The sequence below is a fragment of the Labrus mixtus genome, chromosome 15 (assembly GCF_963584025.1).
Source record: "Labrus mixtus chromosome 15, fLabMix1.1, whole genome shotgun sequence".
In the NCBI taxonomy this organism is placed as follows: domain Eukaryota; kingdom Metazoa; phylum Chordata; class Actinopteri; order Labriformes; family Labridae; genus Labrus; species Labrus mixtus.
The window spans coordinates 16,603,740-16,629,503 of record NC_083626.1 but is presented as its reverse complement, the minus strand read 5'-3'; the positions used below and the strand labels follow the sequence as shown (position 1 = coordinate 16,629,503).

Below are 25,764 nucleotides of genomic sequence, written 5' to 3'. Positions count from 1 at the left end.
CAAAGATCAATGATTCCTTGGAAGGTCTGCATCTCCGAGGCAAAGAACAAAAACAGCCTTCAATGGACCCTCTCCAAATCTGCAGGATATTTGAACATGGTATATTTTGTGTTTGTCCTTTATTACTGCTGTCACGCAAGAAGGGAAGATTATTTCGGCCAATCAACGAACTGCAATGTGTCTAGCTCCAACCTTTAGGGTCGGATCGATATGTTTGACATCCCAACGGAAGGGTTCTATAAAAGTAGGATGGTACGGATCAGTTATTTAGGAACCCCTCCCAACTTTTGACAGTGGAAACGCCAATACATGTGTACTGTACCAAACGAACCTGAGCCGGAAACAGGGCTTAAGATGAGCTTCTCTTGGTCTCTGAGATTAAAGGTGCACAGCTACTAATATATATTTACTGTTCATGGGTTGGAGTGTAATCTGAACTGATTTGTGGATGTTGGACAAAGTTACATCTTACTTCAGATTTGACTGCTTTAAGATCATGGTTGCATATTAAGGAGTACAAACAACAAATACAAAATAACTAGAAAAAAAGAACCCATAATAGGAATGAAGTAGAACATTAACATGTTAAAAAAAAGTAAAACATTCAGAAATAATTCAATCAATATACATAAATTATATATTTTGGCTTATGGAACTTTCACAACAAACTTAATTTAAACATTGATTGATGGTATAAATATGACTTTGGCAGCTTATTTCTCTCATTATGCCTACATAAATAATTTCTTGGCATTCTTTGTGCGACCTGTTATTACTGTGTCTGCTCTTCCCTCCAGTGGTAACCCTAAATTCATGAGAGTCACATAATGACTCATTAATTTCTATTTTTGATGCAACAAATCACTTTGGATTTAATGTCTTTGGCTCAAATTAGTAAAGGCTTTTATTTTGTGAAGGTCGAAATGCTTTGATTAATATATTCATCTCTCTAAGAGAGCACTTTGCATGTGACCACTTGCTCACACAGGAAGTATCCAGGCCGGTAATAGGTCCAAGGTGATTATGTCAAAGTCTGGAATCAGCCACATAAATAACCCTGAAGTTTAACATTTGATATTTATTCCTCTCTTAATGCCAACAGAAGTGTTGGTAGCAGCACGTCTTTGATACACGCTTCGCCATGTGGCAACATGTCTGTGTTTACACAGAACGTTCTGCGGTTTTTCAGTTTAAGTCTCTCAGATGTGACCTCAAACATCTCATGCTCTCTTTCATCACCAGCATTTGCAGTGAGTCTGCCAGAAGACCTCCGCTGAGTTTTGATTTTGAGGTTAAGGTGTAATGACTTGAAGAAGATATAAATGACTCAAAAAGGACTTGCTAACATTAACCATTATGACAGTGATGAATAGGCAAAATAAGATGAAAATAAAGAAGTATCTGGAGCGGGAGAAGGAAACTTTGAAGGAAAGACAGAGCGACAGGAGGAAGTTAGAAGTGAGAGAATGGAGACGTTTGATGGATGTAGAGGGCTGTGGGCTTTTGTCAGTGAGTGATGCGATTGTACGTTATGCTGTGGTCCCTGCTGGACTATTTTTGTTGATCTTTCCTTGTTCTTTACTGATTAATAGTTCATATAGGTAGTGAGGCGGAGGAAAGATGTGGTCTCAACCTGGTTACACTCCTCCCTGCACTCTCCTTTTGCTGTTCTTACTCACTCCCTTTCTTTCTGGCTCCTTCCCTTTTGCCCCCAACTTTCATGTTTTCTCTGTATTCATACTATCTGCCTCTATCTGCCCCCATTATCTTGCCTTTTTTTCTTCTTCTCTGTCCATTCTTATCCCAAATTGGTTGAATATGAAAAAATTGACAAAGGTGAGTTGACATAATACCTTTTAAAACAGTTCCTGTTGCATCCTGCTGACCACTAACTATCAACCTTACTCACGCCCCTTGCCTGTATTGATGAGTCCTAACCAGCGCATACCAGTTGTGATACGAACTCATCTGAACTGGACTGACCACGGTCACCACTGTCAGACCTGACATCGTGCACGTTGGTTCCCAGGGCGCTGTGGTTTGGGATACAGCGTGAGCAGCAAAGCGTCAGGGCCCCCAGAACAAACAAGGAGCGCTCCAAAATAAAGCCCCCGCGAGTTCGTCGGAGGCCATGTGGAAAAGCCATAAAGTGAAGTTATAGGGGTCAGAATGGGGATTAGATATTTAATGGTTTACACAGGAGATTAGGCAAATATGTTTGTACACCCTGCTACTTTTTGCATATATAAATAAAACACAGGCACATTAGTGTTATGCAAATACACATGCTGCAAGCATTAGCACAAAAAATGTGTTGCGTTAAAGGTAAACAATTTTCATTTTTTGTGTTGTAATTTATCCTGCATGAAGGTTTTTGGACAGTGTGTGGGTGTATTTAGTCTCTTTGTTTTCAAGTTTTCTATTTTTGCAAGTTTTGAAACTAAACAAACACACACAAAAGAAATGAAGGCTAAGCTTGGTCTGTTGTCAGTCAGCAGCTGGTTAACCAGTACGCAGTGAGGTGCTGATAGGGAAAGCCAGAAACAATACTTTCCTTTCTTTTAGTTCTGACCTTCTCTCTCTGCTTAGGGTCAGACTGCTTTCCTCAGACCGCTGACCGCTAATTTCATGTACATATAGACACACACACACACACACACACACACACACACACACACACACACACACACACACACACACACACGTGCAAAAATACTCTCACTGAAACTTGCCACAAGAATACAGCGGAAAAGTTTTCAACCCCACTTACTGAGGGCTCAGGCTGATATTATTTACCCTTGGTATTTCATATAAAGAAGAATACAAAATCTACAAAGTTTAGTGGATAAAAAACCAAATGCTTTTCCATTAGCACTGGGCTCTGCAGCTAAGTTTGAGCTGAGTTTAAGCTGAGTTTTGAATCTAAAAGAGAGAGCTACTGTAAGTTTTACTTTCTCTGCCAGCAAAAAACCAGACTGGTAAAGTCTCTCCCTCCGTCTCTCTCTCTCTGTGCTCACTGTACTCTGTATTGTTAATTCACTGATCACAGATAGCACCAGTGTCAGATCAGACATTCTGCAAAACAGTTTGCTATATTAGAGCTTTGAATAGCAATGTTTAAAATGTATACGTGAGTAATTACACAGACATTTACATTTATAATATAATTATTGTTGCTAAGAGTTGCCTGCATTGGATTAATACTTACAGTGTCACTTGTTATATAGGCTTTTATACTTTTCTTTTCTCCATTGCTATTGTATGTTTTCATTATTTTCATATGCCAATTAGCATTTTGAAAGTTCAGAAATAATGAGTTTTTTCGCTGTAACCTGCAGTCTTATCAATTCTTCATTAGTGAACGCCAAAAACATTCATATTTGAAGGAGATATTTTTGTAATATGTTGTAAGGATAACATCATGTTTTCTGACTTGTTCAGAATTGTGGCTGTTAATCCCTATGCATACATTTACTTTATATTGAATGATTTAAAATTAGAAATCAGCTAGCAGCGTATTTATCCATGCGTTTAGTCATATTGATTTTGGCAAAAATAGTCCGTCCCCCGGGGATTGTCAATGTTTTTCAGGTGAAGTGACAGGAAGACACGCAACAGAACCTTTTCAATACTACAACATGATTGTCAGATTGAAGGTTTTTTACTGAGCTCGGACAAAAGTTTGAAAAAAAACTTAGTTGCTTTAAAATTTCTGGAGCTGTCAGCAACACCTTCATAGGTGGATGACAGTTTATGCAATTGTCATTGAGATTAATTTATAATGTGACCCCACAACAGTATAAGGATGCATCAGTTGTGTTTTAATACATATAAATGATGATCTCATTCATTCATAGTTCTTGTTTTTGGTAAAAGTAGACACTTTCACAACTAAACAATCACAATGGTGTAAAGACAGATAAACAGAATGAGGAACAAGAAACTGTTTGACTTTTGATTGAGCACAAATCAAGATTAGACCAGATCTACTGTACACTGCAGACCACATGTTTGCCATAGTGACTGTTCTGTGCGGTTTGACAGGAAATGGATTCCCTGGAAACAGGATGTAGCAACTGGCGTGCGGTGCTGGAAATGATCAGGAAAAATAATCAAAGACGGAGCAAGTGTTAATGAGGGGGAACGCCTGTAGCTTCTCTTCCTTTACATCTGCGTGTGTGTTTTATGTATGTGTATCTTCTGTATTTGTGTGTGTCCATCTCTGCCTGAGGAGGTAATGATGATGGATGGAGGGCGATAGTTGGATTGAGCCAGCTGTGCGCAGTGAGGGTTAGTTTGATGGTACTCAGGGTGAGTCCCCTACTCTTTGTCTCATATATCCATCCTCTGGTACAATACCAAATGCATGGCATGATTGACTTTCATGCTTTGGCAGAAAACATTCATTCATTCTGTTGACAAAGACCCTTTTGTTAGTGTATCTTGGGAGTTTGTGTGAGTGCCTGTGTTTGTCCTTTTTTTGTGTCTGTGCTTTCCCATGGTCCCTCTGTAGCCTGTGGGCAGACAGCTGTGTTGCTGAGGTTTCATCCGCAGATGTTAGAGTCGACAATGGGACTGTGCCCCCGTCTCCACCTTGCAGTCCCTGCTGTGAGGCAGTTTACATCTGCTTGTTATCCCCACTCAGCCCTAAGGTGATCCATCCATGATGTGACTCTTGATCAGAGCTCTGACTGTTGCCTTATCCTTTGATGACACACACCTCAAATGACAACCAACATAAAACCCGGGTCAGGGAACAACCCTCATTTCCGCACAGATCAGCCCCAGTGTCGTCATGTCTGGGATGGCCAGCTCAGATGGAGTGGAAATGTTGTGTGTGTGTTTGTGCATATTTATACTGTGTAAGTGTGTCTATGTGTTTGTGCACTGAGGTACTTCATTCTTCCGTTTGACACTACAACTTCCCCTTGCACCTGTGTACACAAACACACACACACACACACACACACACACACGCGCACACACACACACACACACGCACACACACACACAATATGCATGCATTCAAGTGAAATTCTTGTTTGAACAGAAACACAGAAAATGAGTAAAGATGTTGGTGTGTGTGTAAATCTGTTGATATCCGAAGGTCAGATAGAGCTCCAGCGAGAAGTTGTTTAGGAATGTTTTTTGTGGTCAAACTATGACCCAACTTAATGAGTGATGGTTCAATTGTTAGTGTGTGAGTATGCAAGTATTTTTGTGCACCTTGTCCTTTGCTGTGGTCTCCAAATCATCTCTGGTTCGGCCGTTTATAGTCCCCGTGTTGTTTATTGCGGCCCAGAGCCGACGCTGGGCCTGATACCTTTGCAGATTCGCCTGCCAGAAAAACTTTTATGATGAAATGTGAGGCAGGAAAAAGGGAGGTGAGGACAAACAGAGAAGTTGTTTTCTCAAAGCCTCTGTTTAACTTTGCTAACCAGTGTCCAGAATCCACATTTGGCTGTCATTGCGAGCATGTGGGAAGAAATCAAGGAGGATGGGTGTGTGTGTTTATGCATGTGTGTGCATGGTTGTATGTTTAAGAGTAGGTAGATACATGTGTGCAAGAAAAAAGCTGTTGTATGCACTCTTTAGATTGTTTTTTTTAAATATTGTGGCTGTATTTGCTTAACGAAACTCCAAAGAATTTAAGCTATGCAACCACAGAAACTTGAAAACATTTCAAGGTCATTTTAAAAAACCATACGTGTTGAGTGACAGGCTGGAAAGCTTAAGTGGAGTCTAGGGGGAAGATTTTGTGATAAAAATGTGTTTGTAATTCATCTAATCAAAGAAACTCCTCAGTGCAATCTCAAATGTCCCCTTTGGATTTGAGCTGGGCTGGACTGGATGTTAGAGGGCCCCTCTACTTCTTCCCTTCACCTGTCACTTAATTTCTCTTTTTCTCAAACTCTGAACAAAAGAAACTTTGTGATAGCAAAACAGAATGAAGTCAGAATGAGAACCTGAGTTTGTCTGAAAAACATAGGCCTCTTTTTTCTTCCTGTTTTACATATTGAGGCTCTCACATGGAAACACAAATCCACTATCCTACCGAGTATGGAATATGGGCCTGTCCCAAAGACAACCTGGCTGTAGGACCTGAGGGATTACTCAAAACGACATGTCACTTTGTCTCACTGCAGGACCTACACCTTTAAACGGTAATAGGAAAACTCCTGTTGAGTTTGGAGCGTGGCTGGAAGGAAGGAGTGTTGAAAGAAAGATATTCGTCGTAGGGTGAGAGAGAGGAGTCCCTGGAAGACGACTTTAGTAGACCGGCTCTAGAGGGAAGGGAAAATTGGAGAGGAAATTGAAGGAGAAGCAAGAGGTTAATCACCTTGACTTGTTCGCTGTCTGTCATCTCAGCATGTGTGCCTGCTGATAAAGTCATACAGTATTTCCTGTTACAGATGTGATGATTTAGCAGTAGTTTCTAGTGGGGGAGCAGTGGCTGAATATGTAAAAAATGCTTACACCTGTATCCAACTTTTATTTATCTCTCTCTTTGCTTTCCTCTGTTGCTCCTTCACCCTTTCATCTTTGCATGTTCTCTGTGTAGCAGCACTGAGTGCTTTAAGTGGGTATTAGCAGGGCGTCTGTACTGTACTATCACAGCTTAGTGGGCCAGTGCAGGTGAGACAGCAGGGATTTCCTGTTAGGCCTCTCTGCTACATTCTTGCTAAATTGGTCCTTGCCAGGTGGGGTTAAGGGGAGGGGGGGTGTATGTCTCTCTTTCCCCCTTTAATGTCTAATACCAACAGTTGCAAACACACACGCACATGCACTCACGTAACATCACATGGATCAGGATGATATGCATGTATTAACATACAGTACTCTCAGAGGATTAGTGGTGTCACCAGTTTGAATGTGTGTGTGTGTCCAGTGTGGAGTGTGGAGGACAGAGCAGGGCTCAGTATTACACTGGTTTTCTGCCAGAGGTGCAATATGAGATAAATACTTCACCATCTTACACCTGGGGGTCCTGGCCTGCTTCTAATGTCTTTGCTTGAGAGGATTCCTCTGTGTGTCCATGGCTTGCACTCTGCATTCTCATTTTACACTAACTAACTGAACAGTGGAACAAACAACAAATCCATTCCTATCAATTGTGTTTTCAGTAGTGTCTGTTATCAATCTGTTGTCATGTTAGCGCAAGGCTGCTAGCTTGTTGCTTTTTCTTACTCAAGTGTTGGAAGAAGTCAACTTACCATGAGCTAAAGTTTGTTTTTGAATTATAGATCATTATCATAAAACAAGGGCTGCACGATGGTGCACTTGTTAGCGCTGACACCTCACAGCGAGGAGGTCCCTGGTTTGAATCCCAGTCGGACTGGGCCTCTCTGTATGGAGTTTGAATGTTCCCCTTGCATGCATGAGTTCTCTGTGGGCTTCCTCCTACAGACCAAAGACCTGCATTAGGTCAATTGGTGACTCTAAAGTTGCCGGTAGGTTTGAATGTGAGTGTGGCTGGTTGTGTGTCTCTATTTGTGAGCCCTGTGATTGACTGGTGAACAGTCCAGGGTGTACCCCGTCTCTCGCCCAATGGCAGCTGGGATCGGCTCTAGCCCCCCGCGACCCCGAACAGGAGAAAGCGGTATAGATAATGGATGGATGGATATCATAGACCAATTACGATTTCCTCCCTCTATTGACACTCTTATTCTAGAAAAACAACAAACATTTTTCACAGAATGCTCAACATTTTCATTAATAATTAGGAAGAATTAAAATATCAGAGCCATGCATGGCTTAATGATCTGTATTTTATACTTTTACTATGACTAAAAAGTCCTTACATTCCATTTCAAAAGTCCTCTGTAGATAAAAAGGAGTTGAAAATATGATAGCATAATAAAAAGCTAATAATATCTAAGAATAAGATAATAAGAAGCACAAAATTGAGTAGAAGCACCTCAGAATGAAGCTCAGCTACAGCACTAAAGTTTATGGACTCAGTTAATTTCCCCTCCGCTTTCTCTGTTTTTTGTGAGGCATCCTGTGAATTAGTTGAGAGATGAGAAGGCGAGAACGACAGAGCCTGGTCCGAACGTTTTTTCACACAGTCACCTCAAGTAACGCTTGTTAAAATGACTGTTTACAAGGCCTCCCTCCTGGCGTCCTTTTATCTACAGTCTGTATTTGTCTCTTGAATTACATACAACCCACACGCAAACCTCCAACTATAGTTCATATGGGTTCACTCATGGCAAAAAGGGCTGGAAATGTAATCAGGTGTTGAAGAGCAACATAGCGAGCACATAGGCTGATAATGACAGCCAGCTGAGAGAGTGTGTGTGTGTGTGTTTTTTGTGTGTGCAGGTGTTTGTGTGTGTGTGAGACTGAAGGCGTTGAAGCAGAACACTTTTGCTTGTCCAATAAGTTCTGGAGTAAGCTGGGATCTCACTCATCTCATTGCTCACAGCCAGAGACAGAAATTGATTTTTAATGTGAGGGAGAAGTGTGTGAGCAGCGTGATCTATGGCAGTGCTGACCAAATCATACAGCACTCTCAATAACAACTGATGGGACAGGCTCCAGGCTCCTTCTATCACACACACACACACGCACACACACGCACACACACACACACTTTTACTGCGGCAGTCCACTGTGGTTCATGTCATGGACAGTAGGACAACGCTGAACTTTTACTACTTCCAAATGTCAACAAGTGAATGTGTTAAGAAATGTCAGTTCCAGTGCTGAATAATATGATGTGGGCCACCTGACTGAGAATTGGGAAATACATGAGCATGATGTGAGCTCTAATAATCCTTTTTGTGTGTTTCTTTTTGTATTTTCATGTAAGTGTTTCTGATTTTCTGTCTTTTCACATTTCAGTAAATCTGGCTCCCTTTGCGCTAAGGTTGTCTTTCCTATCTGTCAATTAGCATAAGAATGTTTTGTACAAAAGCTCCCTTGCGATCTCAGTCTATATGTCGTTGTAGCGCTTAATTAGTCCTTGTTCTGTCTGACTTGTTATCTGCTTGTCTACACCTCTTCTTGTTCTCTTTAGGTAGATGCTCTGCGTGTGCGACTTGAAGAGAAGGAGCAGTTTCTGACCAAGAAGACCAAACAGCTGCAGGACCTGACTGACGAAAAGAGCACGCTCACAGGAGAGATCAGAGACATGAAGGACATGCTGGATGTCAAGGAGAGGAAGGTTAATGTCCTGCAGAAGAAGGTAAGTGAATAAAGCACCGTACAGTATATGTATGTGGTGCATTGAATGTAGCCAGACTTGTAGGACATATCAGACTTTTTCCTTGTAAGTCAGAAATACATCTACACACAGAAGTCTGGTGTGTGTGACAATGGCCAAAGTGTCATGCCTGAGCGCCGTGCCATGGAGGACACTAGGGTTGGGAATCTTTGGGTGTCTCATGATTCGATTCGATTTTGATTCTTGGGGTCACGATTCAATTCAGAATCAAATTTCGATTCCAAACGATTCTAGATTCATTGATCCATGGATGACTCACAGTCATCTGTGAGACTGGCGGAATTTCTTGTTGCTCTATTTGGCATTCTACTGAGTTAAATAGCTAGCTTTAGCACTTAGCAGGGAGTGACTGATTAGCCCAAAAAGTTAAATAAATAAAAATAAATAAAAAAATCGATTTTTGGAAGTTATGACTCAATGTTAAATCTTAGAAGAGAAGAATCTCGATTCTTACATAAATCGATTATTTTTCCCACTTCTAGAGGACACAGCTCGCACCTCCTGTGCAATGTATGATAATCAATCTTAAAAAGATGGAGGGAAGAGAAGAGGTCCTATATTATGCCAACGTTTTATCATAAGCCCATTTTTCTTTTGTTCTTGGCCTCCTTCTCTTAATTTCATCTGTTGTTGTTCTTGTTTTTCCAACGACATTGACATTCTCACTTATAGTCACCCATATTGGCTTTCTTTTTATAATACTCAGATTTAAAATTATTTTTATTTGCTTCTTCCACTAATCCCTCTAATTGCATGCGACTTTCAACAGTTTCTGTTTATGGTGTAAAATCCCTTCTGCGTGGAACAGAAGTAACAGAATGTGATCAGTGACAGCTTTGTAGACTGTCAGGAGGAGACATTTTCTTCTAACCATCTATATTGGAAAATGTATTCCTCTTCTGGTTGTACCCACATAATCATGTTCCTGGCATTGGAATCAGAAAGTAAGAGTGTTTTTTGAGTCATTGAGTGAGTGAAGAGTTAGAAGTGTTACTCATTGACGATCACATTACTAACAGAAACCTTCAAACCTTTCTGTTTAAAATAAAAGATATACTGTGTATGAATGCACGCATACATATACACTTGCGCTCTCACACACAAATACACACTTTCACTGCATGTCTCAGAGGACTTCTAAATGGCTAACCTTTTATAAGGTTTGCCATTTAGACAGAGCCTGTGGCCACCTGTGGTGTTCATGTTGGTTATTCCTCCATAGACCAATTACATACACATAAAGGTCCCCTCTGAACTTCCTTGTTTCCTCTTATGTCCTCAAATTAGATCTCCCATTCTCTCCTCCCACCCTCCCCTTTGCTGAGTTTGATGAGAGATGGGCTCTAAAGGTCACAGACACTGCCATCACTATTTGCATGTGCGTGCAAGAATATGTTAAAAACATTATTATGTTTGTGCGACCTCCATTTGTTCCTGTGGGACAAGTTTAAATATGACCTTTATATGCACTCCCTTGGGTCCTTTTTATAACTCTTTTTTTAGCCAAATAATATGTTTTTTTTTCTCAGCAGATGAATTGGGTTCCTCTGCTCATTAACACCTCATCCATATTCAATTTGAGCTTTCATTTAATTTCATGGCCAAAAACGTCATGATTTACACTCCCACTTCAAATTGGATGCACCTTTTCGAGTTTAAACTACTCATCACTTTTTCTGTGTTTTTTTCATATGAGATTCTGTTATTCATTGCTGTGTGCAGTTGTGCTATTGTACTGCAGGCCTCAGTCGACACTCCTCTAACTGCCGGAGCAAAGAGATATTAGGCTGGATGAGGACCCAGCAAATATGTGGTGTGTGCTGCCTGCCATTTAGTTGATCATTGGTTTCTCTTTGTTTTTATATGTCTTCCCCCTGGCTGCACGGTGGTGCAGTGGGTAGCGCTGTTGCCTCATGGCTCGGAGGTTCCTGGTTGAATGTGAGTGTGGCTGGTTGTCTGTCTCTATGTGTCAGCCCTGTGGTTGAGGGGTGTACCCTGCCTCTTGCCCAATGATAGCTGGGATTCGCTTCAGCACCCCGCGACCCCGAACGGGAAAAGTGGATGGATGTTTCTCCCGCTTTTTCTTTCTTTCTCAGACACATGATTCACCTTTAATATGATTTTGCTTCCAATCGCTAAAGCCCTCTTCCTCATTCTCAATGTAAGATTTTCTTTTTTTAAATCATGTGCTGAATATTTGGAATATGGTCCACACCATTATGCGGTATCTTTACTTGAAATAAACAGGCAGTTTATGTTTTCATTTACTGCAATGACACTGTTCATGCAATTTGTGTATATGAATGAATAAAAGAAGAAGTTCTATTTAAAAATATTTTAAAATTACAGTTGGAACCCAGAGGCGTTGCATGTCTCTGCACACAATGACCACAATCTGATGGTTTTTCCAAATTTTCTATTTTGCACCAGTCCCCAGAAGCTAAAACCTGCAGTGAAAGAGCAGGAATGCAGCTTGAAGTTGGTTAACTTTCTAGGTGTAGTATTTTATAACTGCTGGCGAAAGAGAGACACAGAAAACCTGTCCGATGTGTCCTTGGGCAAGACACTTAACCCCGCATTGCTACTGCGGCTTCGGTGGCGTTGTATGAATGGATTAGTGTTGTACTTACTCTCTGATGTACGTCACTTTTGCTAAATGAATTGTAACATTGTAACATTGTAAAAACGAAAAAACATACATCATCCAATAGTGTGTAAAACAAAAGTATATAATGCTTAATTCAACACATACTCTGCCATTCTCCCATTGGCTTTCCTCATAGGAGAGTTGATAGTATTCCTGGCTGTCCACAGGAATCAAGTCTCCGTGAGGCTGATAAGCATTTTGGTCACTTCATCCAAACTCTTGTTTATTTGCTTGATAGGTTGAAAAAACTACATATTGTACGCTTGTACAGGACTTGTATGAATAGTACTTTCAAAATGAAAAAACATGCATCATCCAATAGTGTGTAAAACAAAAGTATATAACGCTTAATTCAACACATACTCTGCACTCTCACATGGATTTTCTTAATTATTTTTTATTTTGCTCATTGGACTATAAAATGAAATTCCTGTCATCTCTGTTGGATCAAGACTCAAAACTATTTGCATTACCAGAAACCTCCAGACAAGACAATACTTATTTTTAATAAGTATTGTCTTGTCTGGACACAACTCATAACCTAAGGGTGGTTTATCACTAGTGACATGTCCACTTGAAGAGGTGGTCTGGGGCAAGATTCATGTGTACCCGGGAACGGTCCGTGGGAGCTGTGAATGCAACCGTGCTCAAACAAAGGAAGTGGACTTTATGATGTAATTCCAAATGGCTCCTGATGCTCTAAAAATTGTTGTATTCATGCAGCACTTGCACATTTCATCCTCTGAGCTGAACAGCAGATGTGGACGTAGGAAGGAACGAAACTGTGTTACGAAAACATCCACAGTTAGCAGAATGGATACAGTTCGCAAGTGGTTGCCATGTTTGCTTCTTCTTATTTCAGTTTTTTTGGCTGATTTGCAAACCAACTATGTGCATACTGCAGTATCGGACTGAGTACATAAGCAGGTGTATTCAGGTAGGGAAGATGTTACTGATGTGAGTGCAGACCAGCGGGGAAGAGGGGAGGGGAATAAATTATGTAAACGCCTGAAGTGTCACTTCAAACTTCTGTGAAAACTGGCCTAGTCACCATAATATTGAGGGCCCCATCCTCTTTTCCTTTAAGAGTATGTTCCTGCTCTTGGACACAATTATTCAAAAATCTATATACAAGGGAAAAGACAGGAGTGTAACTTTGAAGCATAACTAAATTTTTATCCCAGTTTTATGTCATATTAATCATTGTACTCCCGTTGTAAAAGAGGTTGTTTACAGTCCCTGGGTGTTTGAAGTCCTCCCAAGACAGGATGAAGCTTTCCCTGATACATCCTGTGTCTAAATATCAAGGGTACATTATCCTAAACACAGATAACTTTTTTGACATGATAAATTCCTCTCCAAAGATGGATTGAGGATAAGTTGAGTTTGGGTCAGCAGAGAAGATATTTAAAGTGATGTGAAAATCTTATTTTCTAAAAAAAAAAAAAAAAAAAGGTTATGAAGTGGCTGGCCTTTTGCAAATGAAATTATCAGCTCCAAATGAGTCAACTAAACACAGTTCATGAGCCTATTAATCTCTTGTATATAATCCTCACTGATGGAAAGAGTCAATATCTATAACAGACATACACACAAACACACACATGTTATCCTCTTGGACAGCTTTGAGGGTTAAGAGGATGCATCTGTGTTATTACAACAAGCTCTCTATCCTCACTTCAAACAGGTCCAATTCCCCACCACCCATAGGGATGCTGATGATGACACATGTTGATGACAGGTCAACTGGTGTGTCAGAATGGTTTTCTGCCTTTAGGTGTTTTTCGGCCTGTGTGTGTCAATGTGTGTGCGTACAAACTTGCTCTTTTCCTGGTCGTGAGGAATTGACATCTGGAGAACTAAGCAAAAACAGTCAGATGGATGTTTATGTGGCTGCAATATAAAATGGAAGAAGCTGAAGTTGAAAATAAATAAGATGTAAAAAAGACAAAGTCTGTTAGTTGTATCAAACTGTAGTTTCAGATCCTGTTCATGTTGCAGTTATATAATATTTGAATATGAATCATACCTTTCTGCTCAGACTCTGGGTTGTTTTGGATGTTTTGAGTGGCTAAGATTTTCTCTTGGATTGTTTTTTACTGTACGTTCTCATATGCATTGATTTGTTTTTATATATTTAATAATTTGTCACTTAAAAACACATTATTCCACCTGTGCCTTACTTCCTGTGTCACACAAATTACAGTGATCTGATCACTTTTTGGTAACGGTAACATTATGTCATTTTAATCCTAAAGCCTGTTATGTGTCTAAACTGTGTATAGCAGTGAGAGAGTTTCATACGTCATTGTTTTTTAAGTCTTGTCAAAGTCATCTTTTTTATGGAAGGCCTTACAGTCTGTCCTGTAGTAGAAGAGGATTTTCTGGCACAAACTTCACCAACTGACAAGGTGCATGAAGAGTGAAAGGCTTAGAAGAGGTCAAAATGCTCCAGCAACACTTGTAGTAAGAAGATCAACTTTATTATCAATTTAGACCAACGCGTTTCGGCTCATGGCCTACATCAGAGTCATACAACCTGTCCTAACAGCACTAAATGCGAAGGTGTCAGCAACAAAATCAGCCTAATTCAATTGTTCCCTATTGGAGTGTCCTAACTGCCTGTGAGCAACGCAGCACGACACGGCACACCGTTTTTATCCTGAAGCCCTGTTTCTATTTTCCTCTCTGTCGCTCGCTTAGACAGACGAGGAACGAGGGCGGAGGGCGCTCTACAAAGCCCTGGCACTTCTCCCTCAACAGAGCTTGTTAGCTTGTTGTACAAAGGGGAGATAAATAATCTACATCTGTGATTGAAATGTTGAGCTTTGACGACAACACGGGAGAAAAAACGAGTGTTATCTGAGTGTTGTGATTTCAGTCAACAGCTCGTCAATACAAAGCACCACACTTATGTTTGTCCAAGTTCAATACAAAAGCACTAGATGTCATATTGTTTGCAAGGGGAAACTCACAGAGCAGGATATTAAATATTTAATGGATGCAGTATGGACGCTTGCGGTAAGCGAACACCGTTAGGACATGGTGTTGGCTTACACTGTACATTTTTATAAATTAGTGAATTATTTTCAATTTACAACCAGAGCTCATGAACTTTGTGCTCACACGGTGTGCTACGGTTTGTGGTCAATTATCAAGCATGATCTGAGTGCTCACAGTATGCCTGTTTAAAGGGGACGGAGCATTGACAATTGTCAATAAAGTTTCCTTTAAAATCTTCCACAGCCAGAAGGTGAAGTCAGATCTCTTGTGTATTCCAGTTTTCTCATATATATTGTCTCACGGCTCAAATACAAACTGTCAAAAACATTCTTGCTCTCGCACATTTATAGACTCAGAATGAAACCCTGACAGGGTGTGTCAGTCGTTCTACAATTAAAAAAACAGTCTGTTTGAATCTGCAGTTAGAGCTGCATCGGTAGTGATTGTTAACTCTAGTCTTTAGCCTTCATAAAATAAGCCAACCTAGCTTTTATACTACAGATGGTGAATAGTGAGACCCTTTGAATGAGAACATGAATAGATTGGCATGACTCAGCACAGCAGCTGAATTAGTTTTTCTCCCTCATCACTTTCAGAGGTTGTTCACATTTTCTCATCCAGTCTTTAAAACAGCTTTGTAGTTTTCCTCTATCATAGCGTACAGTTTATTTCGTCTTCAACCTCTTTGCTTTGTTGTTATCCCCTCTTTCTTTTTTCTCACACAGTAAACACACCAATTAACCAGACTCAGTCTTTCCACAGATTGATATGCCTACATTTTTTATTTGTCCAGAGTCTATGACTGGCATCCCTAGCAACCGCCTGCTTTTCTTAGCAACGGTGAATTATTCTGATGGTGATCTGTCGAGAAATATCAGACTATTGTTTTGGGTAATTGGCCAATCAAAACCAAGTATTTAACATAGCCATGTAATACAATTATAATAATGAATCGCTTCTGAGACTTTGCTGAATTGCGGTATAATGGTAGCTCTTATTTCTGTATAAAGATGACCTCTTCCTTTGGGCCTCTTCATGGACTCTCAACATGACTTATTGCATGGTACCATGATGTCATTTCTATAAATTGAGCCTTACATTGATCCTAATATGAAGAGGCTGAATTTGACTAAAAATAATGAGGAGCTGGCCTTTAAAATGTAAAGAGAAAAATGCATATGATATGTTAGTGCAGATATTTTCGGTCTTACGTACCATAACACAGTTGCTGCTCTGTTAGAGACGTGGGTCTACGAGACCGTGACCAATGCATAATGATGCATTTATTTATTTAGTTTTTTTAATTTTTGGCCCCATGTGTTTTTTTTTCTTCAACTGGGAGGGAAGGGGTGTGGGAGGTAGCCGTGCAGCGCCGGTTGTGGTGTGGTTTTGGCATACATGTGTTATTCATGTTCAAACATCGTGGTCGTCTCAATCCATATTCATGCTTTGAAAAAGAAGGCTTGCTGTGTAGCAGTATAGTATCCCCTATCAGGTTCCCTTCCTATAGTAACCACAGACAGAGAGATTCAATTACAACTGCTTGGGCTACATTTGGCATTTGTGTGTGTGTGTGTGTATGTGTGTGTGTCTTAACAGAAGGATGTCCTGTACACAAGGATCTCTGTTAGTTATGATAGTGTCTCACAGGTCCTTTCTCAGGGGGGCCGAGCTCTGTGTCAGTGCTCCCTCCGCCACACTCTTTCAACACTTGCTCTGGCTGGGTGTCATCGCTTGGCCTGGCCCAGTCTCATCGGCACGGCTGGGCCCTTTGATTGTGGGAAAAGTCGAGCGAGAGTGATACAGAGAAAAATAGAGATGTTCTCTGGCCTTCTACATTTCCTCTCTTTCCTCTCCCTCTGCTTTGATGTCTTTCTCTGTGGAGCAATTGCTCTTTAGTCTGACCATTTTTCCTAATTTTAGGAGCCTTTAGTTTCGATGAAATACACTCAATGTTCATGTCCCTTGTGGAATCAGAAGATGCATAGAGTCTAATGACTGTCTTCTGTTATTGTTGTATTCATTTCTACAATCTACTGTAGCCCTGTAAGCTTGTGCAAAAATCCATCAGAGACTTTGCTCTCTCTTTTCTCTCCCTCCTCCCTAGTTTTATGAACTGCCCCGAAAAAAAACACTGGCACTTTTGAGTCTGATGCAGATGGATAGAGAGGGGAAGTGCTGCTTGTTGATAGAAAGCAAATATTAGTTCAGCATTTGCACAGTGTTAATTGAGTGCTGGTGTCAACACAAAAGTACTGTTGATAAAGAAACTTTTTTTTTTTACAACAATCGTTTCTTTTTCCAGTACTTAACTGCTTCCTTAAAACACTCGTATTTGGTAGCCATCAAAAAAGGTAAATTATGTCAAATGACATGCAACACCACATTTGGTTGTTCCACAACATGATAGAACTTACCCCAAAAATTTAAAATTTGCATTGACCTCCCAAATGTCAGTGTTCTGCCATTTGAAGCTTCTTGAGGATTCGAGTAACTGTATTAATGAATGTTGAGAGACTTACATGACCTACATTCACTGCAGGATACACTGCAATATATTTGAAGTTAGTATTATATGTTAATGTAAGAATAGCATTTTTCAGAGGTCCTCTGAACGGACATTCACTGTATGTGGACCTTCCTGTATGTGTGTGTGATCTTTGATAGATCAGCGATTAGGCCACCAATGCCTTTCATCCTAATGGAGTCCATCTGACCAATCACAGAGGAAAGACATGGTTACAGATAAGCCCAGTGTTACATATGAGATTCCGGTAAACTGCCTGTGTTAGCCCCCCCCCAGGCCTACTCTGCTCCTATCAGCAATCAGCCAGGGTTAATGGTGAGCACCTGAGGATGGCTGATCCAGCCAGGCTATCAGTCAAGACAAACCTAGTATCGAGCCAAATGTCAGGCTCCAGCTATTCAAGTTAGTCTTCTTCCTGAACGCAACACATACACTTCGGTTAAAGAAATCAGACTTGTGATGACTCAGGCTGTATCCTCATGATGAAACCAGCCATAATTCAGACTTACCTGATGTATAAACCTCAACTGTCAGTTAGGTGCCAGTTGTCAAGTGTTAGTATTTCATACTTTTAGACCTAGGACCCCCTCTGGTGAAATGGGTCACAGTTTGACCCCGTCTCTGGGTTAATATGTAAATGTACAGTACGGTGTATTTGACCTGTCTGACCAGATCATCATAAAGTGGGCCCAGGTCAGGAGCTACAGGTTGTTCCCCACTGGCTGGCCCCATTTTTCCTTTTTTTTTTTCTTTCTTTCTTTTTCTTTTCTTTCTTTCTTTCTTTCTTTCTTTCTTTTCTTTCTTTTCTTTCTTCCAAAAAGAAGAAAAAGAAAAGAATGAATAATTAATACTAATGGTGCTGGGAGCAGAAGAATAAAGCGTTGGGGTAATTACCCAGCAATCATTGCAGCATTCCTCAGCTGAGGGGGGAAGAGATAGGGGTCTTGAGCCTAAAGAGCATGGACGTGGATCAACTTGGCCGGCACACACAAAGGCACACTCACTCTCACGTACAGCCTTGCTTGCACAAGTGCAATCCGTCTTCATTGAGCAGCTCAGGGTCTGCCGAAGTCTCTCCCTGCTCATTTCAGCTCTGTGGTCGACCAGAAGAAATCGCTATAAAAACAACACACACTTTGGCTTTCTCATTGTTTCTCAGCATATGTCTGCAACTGTGTGTAGGCCTGTGGATGTGTCTGTTTATTGATGTCTATTTGGTATGTATGAATGCAGTGGAGGGTCTCTGTATGAATGACTTTCTGCAGGAATGTGCAGGAAGAGGGGGAGGATGTCTGCTTGTAATATTTATAAGTGCAATATGCACCCCACAATGCCTGAACCTGACCCGGCATTCATGATAATAATCACAGCCTGATTGTGTGTGTAATTTATGTTTGTATTCCTCAGAGATCAGTACTGTATATTCAGAATAAGCCACATGTTACAATGGCTGAGCAGAATTAGACGAGCGTATTGGGTTTCCTGTTTCACATGTGTGACCACCAAATGCAAATGTGTTTATGCAATATTTAAAAAAAAGCAGGCCTCATTTATCAGGCTTCTTAAATATTTTTGTTTCATTAATGGTAAATTGTTTAATCTTTGTACAGAACACTTTCTTCCGGGGTGCTGGTGGCACAGTGGTTAGTGCACGTACCCCATGGATGGAGGCTGAAGTCTTCCAAGCGAGCGGCCCAGGCTCAAATCCAGCTTGTGGCTCCTTTCCCGCATGTCATTCCCCACTTTCTCTCTCTCCCTGATTTCCGACCCTATCCTATCTCTCCATTAAAGGCACAAAAAAGCCCCAAAATAAATCTTTAGAATACTTTCTTCCCTTGTTTTTCCTCCACAGAATGTTTTTGAAGTTAGGCTAATACTGATTTTTCTTTTTTCATTGATTTTTCCTAATCCATTTTCATCATAAAGAGTGTTTCACTCTGCGTTTGTGTATGTTTATATGCCTATGTGCTTGCATTCATATGAGTTTGTGTGTGTGTTTATATGTGTGTGTATCCAAAGGACACAGAGCACCTTTGTATTTCTTAACAGGCACTCGTGGTAGGGAGCTAAAATTCATTTTGGGCCAATGGAGAGGAAGCTGCTGAGACATTCACAGGCCTCAGTGGTAATCAAAGTGATACCCATAGAAAATTCTGTCTCTTTCATTTTTCCCCGACTTTGACTTTGACAAACACATTTTCCCTTGGCTGTTGTTTGGCAACAACCTGCTTGTTTGGCTTATTAGCCACGAGTCCTACCTGAGCACGGTCATTTTTGGTTTGCAGGCAAAAATTGAAACACACAAGCATGATAGCACACATGCAGGTACAGAATGGCACAATACAATAAACATACATTAAATTGAGCCACAACTTTGTTTCAGACGTGTTGGCAAAAAGCTCAAAAGCAGCACAGACAAAGCCTCTTTTTCATTACTTCATCAGAGAGAAACTCCTTCAGAGAAATACTTCTTTATTGTGACATTTAGAAGGAAAATAAATCCAAACTTTTCTCTCAGAAAATTTAGAATGACCTTTACTTCTCCCCCGTTTAGAAAAGTGTGGATGATTTCAGATCCTGAGCATGGTGCTCCCTGACCCTCGGTTCTCTTCCTTCCTCTCTCTCGGGCACAACTCATCTTTTGAAGTCACTGTGCTCCGTCGTTCTGCTCGATAACAGATGAGTAATTTCTCCTCAGGCAAAGCAGCGTGACATCAGGAAGGTCATTTAAGGGAAATTTGGGGAGAGGTGTGATTTCTTGCTGTAAGGGTCTCTGTGTCACGTTGCACTGTTGTACAGTCGACTCAACGGTCTAAAGAGACCTGGTGAGAACAGCTGTGAGAATGTAGTGTGAGAGTTGTTCGCTGTAATTTGTGGAGTTAATTCTTTCCGGACAATTTTTTGTTTAGCTGGAACCTTTGCACAAAGAACTTGTTACGAGATAGCATGTAAAAGTTGAATTTTGCAATTACATCTCAGACGAGAAAGGCATTGTAAATGGACTTGGACTTGTATAGCACTCTAGTGTTTTGAATACTCAAAACACTTTTACAAAACATCACATTCATTCATGCAGCAGAATAGACATGGAGTGTTGTATCTTGCCCAAAAACATGTAACTGCAGGAGCTAGGTATCAAACCCCCAAACTTTATGGCAAAAAGACAACCAACTCTACCACTGATCCACAGCCGCCACAATAACCATCCTTCCTTTTTACACTTAACATGTCTTAAATATAACATTCACTTTAACACATTTTTCATTAAAAGTTAGCTCAGGAGTTTTCATTTGTGGGGGCCCAGGTTCAAATCCCACCTGTGGCTCCTTTCCCGCATGTCATTCCCTACTCTCTCTCCCTGATCTCTGACTCTATCCACTGTCCTATCTCTCCATTAAAAAAATACACAAAAAGCCCAAAGATAAATCTTTAAAAAAGAAAAGGAGTTTTAATTAGTGAATAAATGAGCCTGTTACAGTAAATCACCACATGGGGGTGCCAGGTTACACAGTATATGAGCGTCCACAGTCTCTGAGTGTTGTTGGTGTTGCTCTGTTTTACAGAGAGGGGATGGTGGTGTGGAGTGTCGGTGGGACAGGGGTTAAATGAAGTGCACACACACCCTCCTCACACTGAAAAGGTCACTGTCTTTCCTGAAGCTCTCAAACCCAAGCTGTGTTTCTCTTTGAAGAGCCACATCTGAGTGCTCACTTCAGGAGGAAGTCTTTTATTAAACTGGGAATCAACAAGCTGTAATGGCCGGAGATGGGAGAAGCATGCAGTTTCACATGTTAAAGTATACTGTAACACTCACAAAAAGCATAAAATTCCAAGTTTGAAATGTACGTGCTTTACTTGGATGACAGTTTTTGATTGAAGAGGACTTGAAATAGCAATTTGATATTTCCAGTTTGGAGTCTTTCATCATGTTTCTGTCTGACTCTGACCTAGATTTCCCAGGGGAAGTACACACGATGCTGCACATCGTCTAGTTTGTGGTTATTGTGCTCTCTGTGTTTGTGTGAGTACCCCTGCGTATGCGTACATGGCATGCATTTATGTGCCAAAATCTTTGAGTTTTACAACTGTCCCTGTCATATTTTCAGCGGTGATGACAACCGTAGAGAAATGAGTTGCCTTTCAGAAAGGGTAACCAGTTATTGTTTGGTATTTTTATTGGTCCAAAAGAGTTTTAAAATTACGAATGATTGTATTTTTATGGCGGTCACGCTCCATGCTGGTCTCCTTTGTGTTGTGCAGAAATGACTCCCTGGAGGACACAGAGTTCTACTTTTTAGTTTGGATGGAAGACAGACTTGTCAACCTGGTTTGTGGTTTTGTTCTGAAACAAACTGCTTTTGGATCACTTTTTTTTTTTTTGCCAGGGCTACAGCATGATACTGTTTAAAAAAGCTTTTCTCCATTACAGCTCTGCTTGTTTTAATCATGATCAGACTCTAAGGACTACAAACTGGTTATTCTAAACCCCCTACAAAGAATATACAAATTAGTTTTGTTGATGTTTATTAACCTTTAACTGAACAGAAATGTATTCTACCTATTGTTTGAGATATAAACCCCTGCACGCAAATGTCTGTCATTCATCTAAAAATGAAAAATATTGAAAATTACAATATTTCTTTCAACAATGACAACAACAAAACTCACTAGTTCCCTAGTTTCACCAATTGTCAGTTGAGTCATAACACTTCAACTTAAGCAACATCACTAAGTGTAATATACTATATATTTTTTTAAACATTTTTTTTACTGAAATAGTATCAGAAACAGGTTCTGTTAAGCCTCTCTGCTGCTTTTTAATTTTCACACACAGAGAGTTATTTCAGTTTTAATTACTTAGTTTCTCATCTTTTTATGTTTAAAGCACTTTAACTGTGTTGGTGCTACAACTGTTTACATATTGAAAAGTCAAGGTCAGTTAAAGGTAACCATGCATCAACACCCCCACTTTTTTAAGGAGAAGCTGGTCCCGTCCTATCAGCTTGGCGATAAAGTTATCAGAGTCAAAACAGTACGGTTTTAAACAGTGGGGAGCCGTGTGTGTGTGTGTGGGATGACTGAGTCAGACGTCAGTTTCTCGGGAGGATACACACTCACTGAGACAGACAGTCCACACCGCAGTGCCTGGCCTATAGCTGCTCTATCGTTGGTGGTCTGCTTCTGCGGGAGGTGTGTGTGGTTGAAGAGTGGGATGACATATGCACTGTTGTATAATGATAAAAGCCTGTGTGTGTGTGTGTGTGTGTGTGTGTGCATGTGTGTGTGTGTGTGTGTGTGTATTTGTGTGTGTGTGTGTGTGTGTGTGTGCGTGTGTGTGTGTCTGTGTGTGTGTGTAGCCCTGTGTGTGTGTGTGTGTGTGAGTGTGTCTGTGTGTGTGTGTGTGTGTGTGTGTGTGTCTGTGTGTCTGTGTGTGTGTGTGTGTGTGTGTGTGTGTGTGTGTGTGTGCGCGCGTGTGTGCGAGAAATAGAGAGAGAGGGATGCGGGAGTATAGTCGGAGGTATCCTCACACACTGAGAGATAAAATGAATGACTGCTGTTCTCATCATAACAATCGAGCTACTGGAGGAGAGGCCCCTCTCTCTCCCAGAAAGGCAAACAGCTGCCCCGCGCCTCTCCTATCCAACAGAAAGCATTTCTCTTCACAGAGTATGTTTTGACTTTCAGAAACTTGTTCAGAATTCCTCACCCTCTTTCCCATATCCACCGCTCACGTCACTCGTTCTCATCCGCAGATTTAAGCCGTGTTGAACGTTTTTCTGCACAATTTCACAGAAGGCCCAGCGACGAGGCTGAACATTTCATCACAGGGTTGTTATTTTGTGAGACCAGGCCAAAGCAAACTTATGGCTGGTGAAGAATGTAATCATTTATCTAAGACCGGAGGCAACATACTCAATTAAACCTGAAATAGGGCCCTGTGGTACCCATAGTGACAAGAGCGAGGTCGTGCTTGGGTGCAATTGTATATGTTTCTGTGCATATTCGGGAGAAAAAGGTTCATGTCAAAGCTACTGAGCTGCTACAACAAGAAGCCAGATATTGAGCTTGTTTGTACTTCCTCCTGTGTTTACTGCAGAAGGAGATAAGCATGTTTAAGCATCGGGCTTGTGTAAGCTGTTGGGGGCCTCACTGGCACTATATGATGTGGTGATTATAAATGTTATTCAGTAACTGGTCCAGTCTTGCAAAAATCCTTTAGAAAGTTAGGGAAAAGTGCTTCCCCAGCCCTGAAATCTCATCTAACACACACCCATGGCAATCATTAGTTGCTGGGAATTTTATCTGCCTTTGGTAAGGTCAAGCTTTCCCATCATTCCCTGAAGGATTTAATGTCCCTATCGCTTGTGGCCTGACCTACCAGAGCCTTAAAACTTGGTAGTGTAATGACTGTCATTAACCTATCAAGATCTGCTGAAGGCTCCTGGCTGCTTTTTCCCACCCCATCTCCACTTGCCACGTTCCCTCCATCGCCAAAAATCCAAGATGGTTCCTTTGAATCTGTGTTCTTTCCCTCCAGGGGGGCGGAGAACACCAAAGTCAACAGTCTAATCTGGATTAATTTGTAAAATAGCCATGGCGATTTGGACATTATCTATCTATGTACCCATGACTGGAATGCAGCTCATTCTCCCCACTGGACATTCTTTTGCCCTGTCGCAGTTTCAGTTAAAATGTGGTCTCTTGATAGCCTGAAGTGCTTTTCTTGTTTTTCTTGGATTCTCATGTTCATTAAATAATGAAGTCTTTTCTGTGCTTTTCTGATCTTTGCTTTTGTGAACACCAGACCTAATCTGGGAACAGACCACTTGGGTCAAATGTGGTATTAATGCTTTACAGCAGTGAGTGAATGGTGCTTTGTCTGTTCGTAAATAAACAATAACCCATCAGACTGAGCTGGAGACAGGAAAATGGATGCCCTGTGAGTCCGTAGGTCTAAGTCTCACTACTTTTTTTCCATGATGACAATTCAGAATTGTAAAGAATGTACAGTGTGGGTGTAACAATTAAAGGTATAAATAAGTCACCATTTCCGGTCACCAGATGTGCTGTCTCTTTGTAACTATAATTTGTAGACCTCTGGAGTCTCATTGCACTGTGTCCCACCACAGCTGCATCTGCTAGTGTTTTGTTTGGTACAGCCTGAAGCATTTTGTGTTTGTATGTGTGCCTGTGTGGTTCAAAGTGCCTGTGCATCTGTCTTTTGTGTTTTGTGTTCTGTTTTGTGGATGTCCATCAGATAAAGGCTGTTGAAAACCACAACTGGTTTTACACCACCACTTTATCGACATGAGGTTAGCCACAGAAGGCAGATGTAGAGACATGTAAGGCCCGAAGTGAAAGAGCTGAATGAACCCTTAGATTGGCACTGCTTAGATGGGACTGGAGCCTGTTTGGTCACACTAGCTAATGGCTGTGTTGTCCCCTCAGTGTTAGATCTGCTCTCTTTGTGGATCCAGCTGTAACTGTCTTGACTTAAGATGTACAGTGGAGGCTTTCATTGATGCTCATTTTTCAGCTGCACGTCAAACAATGACGATTACAACAGGATGTTGTTGAATCCAGCTAGAGGCTGAAACATCTATCCAGAGTCTGTTTTCATCTTCTTGAGGAATCTGTACTCAATGGAATAATTCCTTTAGGGTACTTTTGTGTGACAATAGACTGTATAAATAATGGATGTAGCCATCATGACATCACCCATTGGTTTAGTGGCTTCTCTTTGTAGCTTTTAGTTTGGCAATCTGGCCGTCTCCATGGTGATTTTCTGGATCCAGAAATTACCCTTTTATGGAAAAGGGGGTGGAACTAGTGGGGTTGGCAAATGCCAAGTTATTAAAGCTATACAGTCTGTGCCTGCTAGTCAATAAGATGGTTAACCCATAGGATTAGATATTATTTTTGGTGGTAGATTACTAGATTTTTTTAGACTTAATACTTCAGTATTTCCCACACATAGACGATACTTTGGCCACCCCGGTATATTTCCGACCTATTTTAATGAACCTAAAATTAAAATATATCCTAAGCTAAAAAAAACAACAAGCTTTTGGAATGTATCAGAATTGCTGCACCCACACCCACATCTATATGTGAGGTGAGTGAGTTAAATCAATACACTACTAACCTTGGCTTCTCTTTTTCTCTGTCTGTCTCTGATTTTGTCTTCCTTTCTTCAGATCGAGAACCTGTTGGAGCAGTTGAAGGATAAGGACAAACAGCTGGCTGGGTTGAGGGAAAGGGTCCAAGGCCTTCAAACTGACTCAAGCAACACAGACACAGCCCTGGCCACACTGGAGGAAGCCCTCTCAGAAAAGGTACCGAACAGGAGTTTAGCAA

General features: G+C 40.9%; 1 protein-coding gene across 2 annotated transcripts in view; it reads left to right on the top strand.

Moving 5' to 3' along the window:
• Window positions 1–25,764, top strand: part of LOC132989273 (ERC protein 2-like) — a 145,570-nt gene that overhangs the window by 23,409 nt on the left and 96,397 nt on the right. For both annotated transcript variants that reach the window (XM_061056791.1, XM_061056790.1), the window contains exons 7-8: window positions 9,023–9,190; window positions 25,605–25,742. In XM_061056791.1, the coding sequence (XP_060912774.1) occupies window positions 9,023–9,190; window positions 25,605–25,742 (306 nt within the window). The remainder of the gene's footprint in view (window positions 1–9,022; window positions 9,191–25,604; window positions 25,743–25,764) is intronic.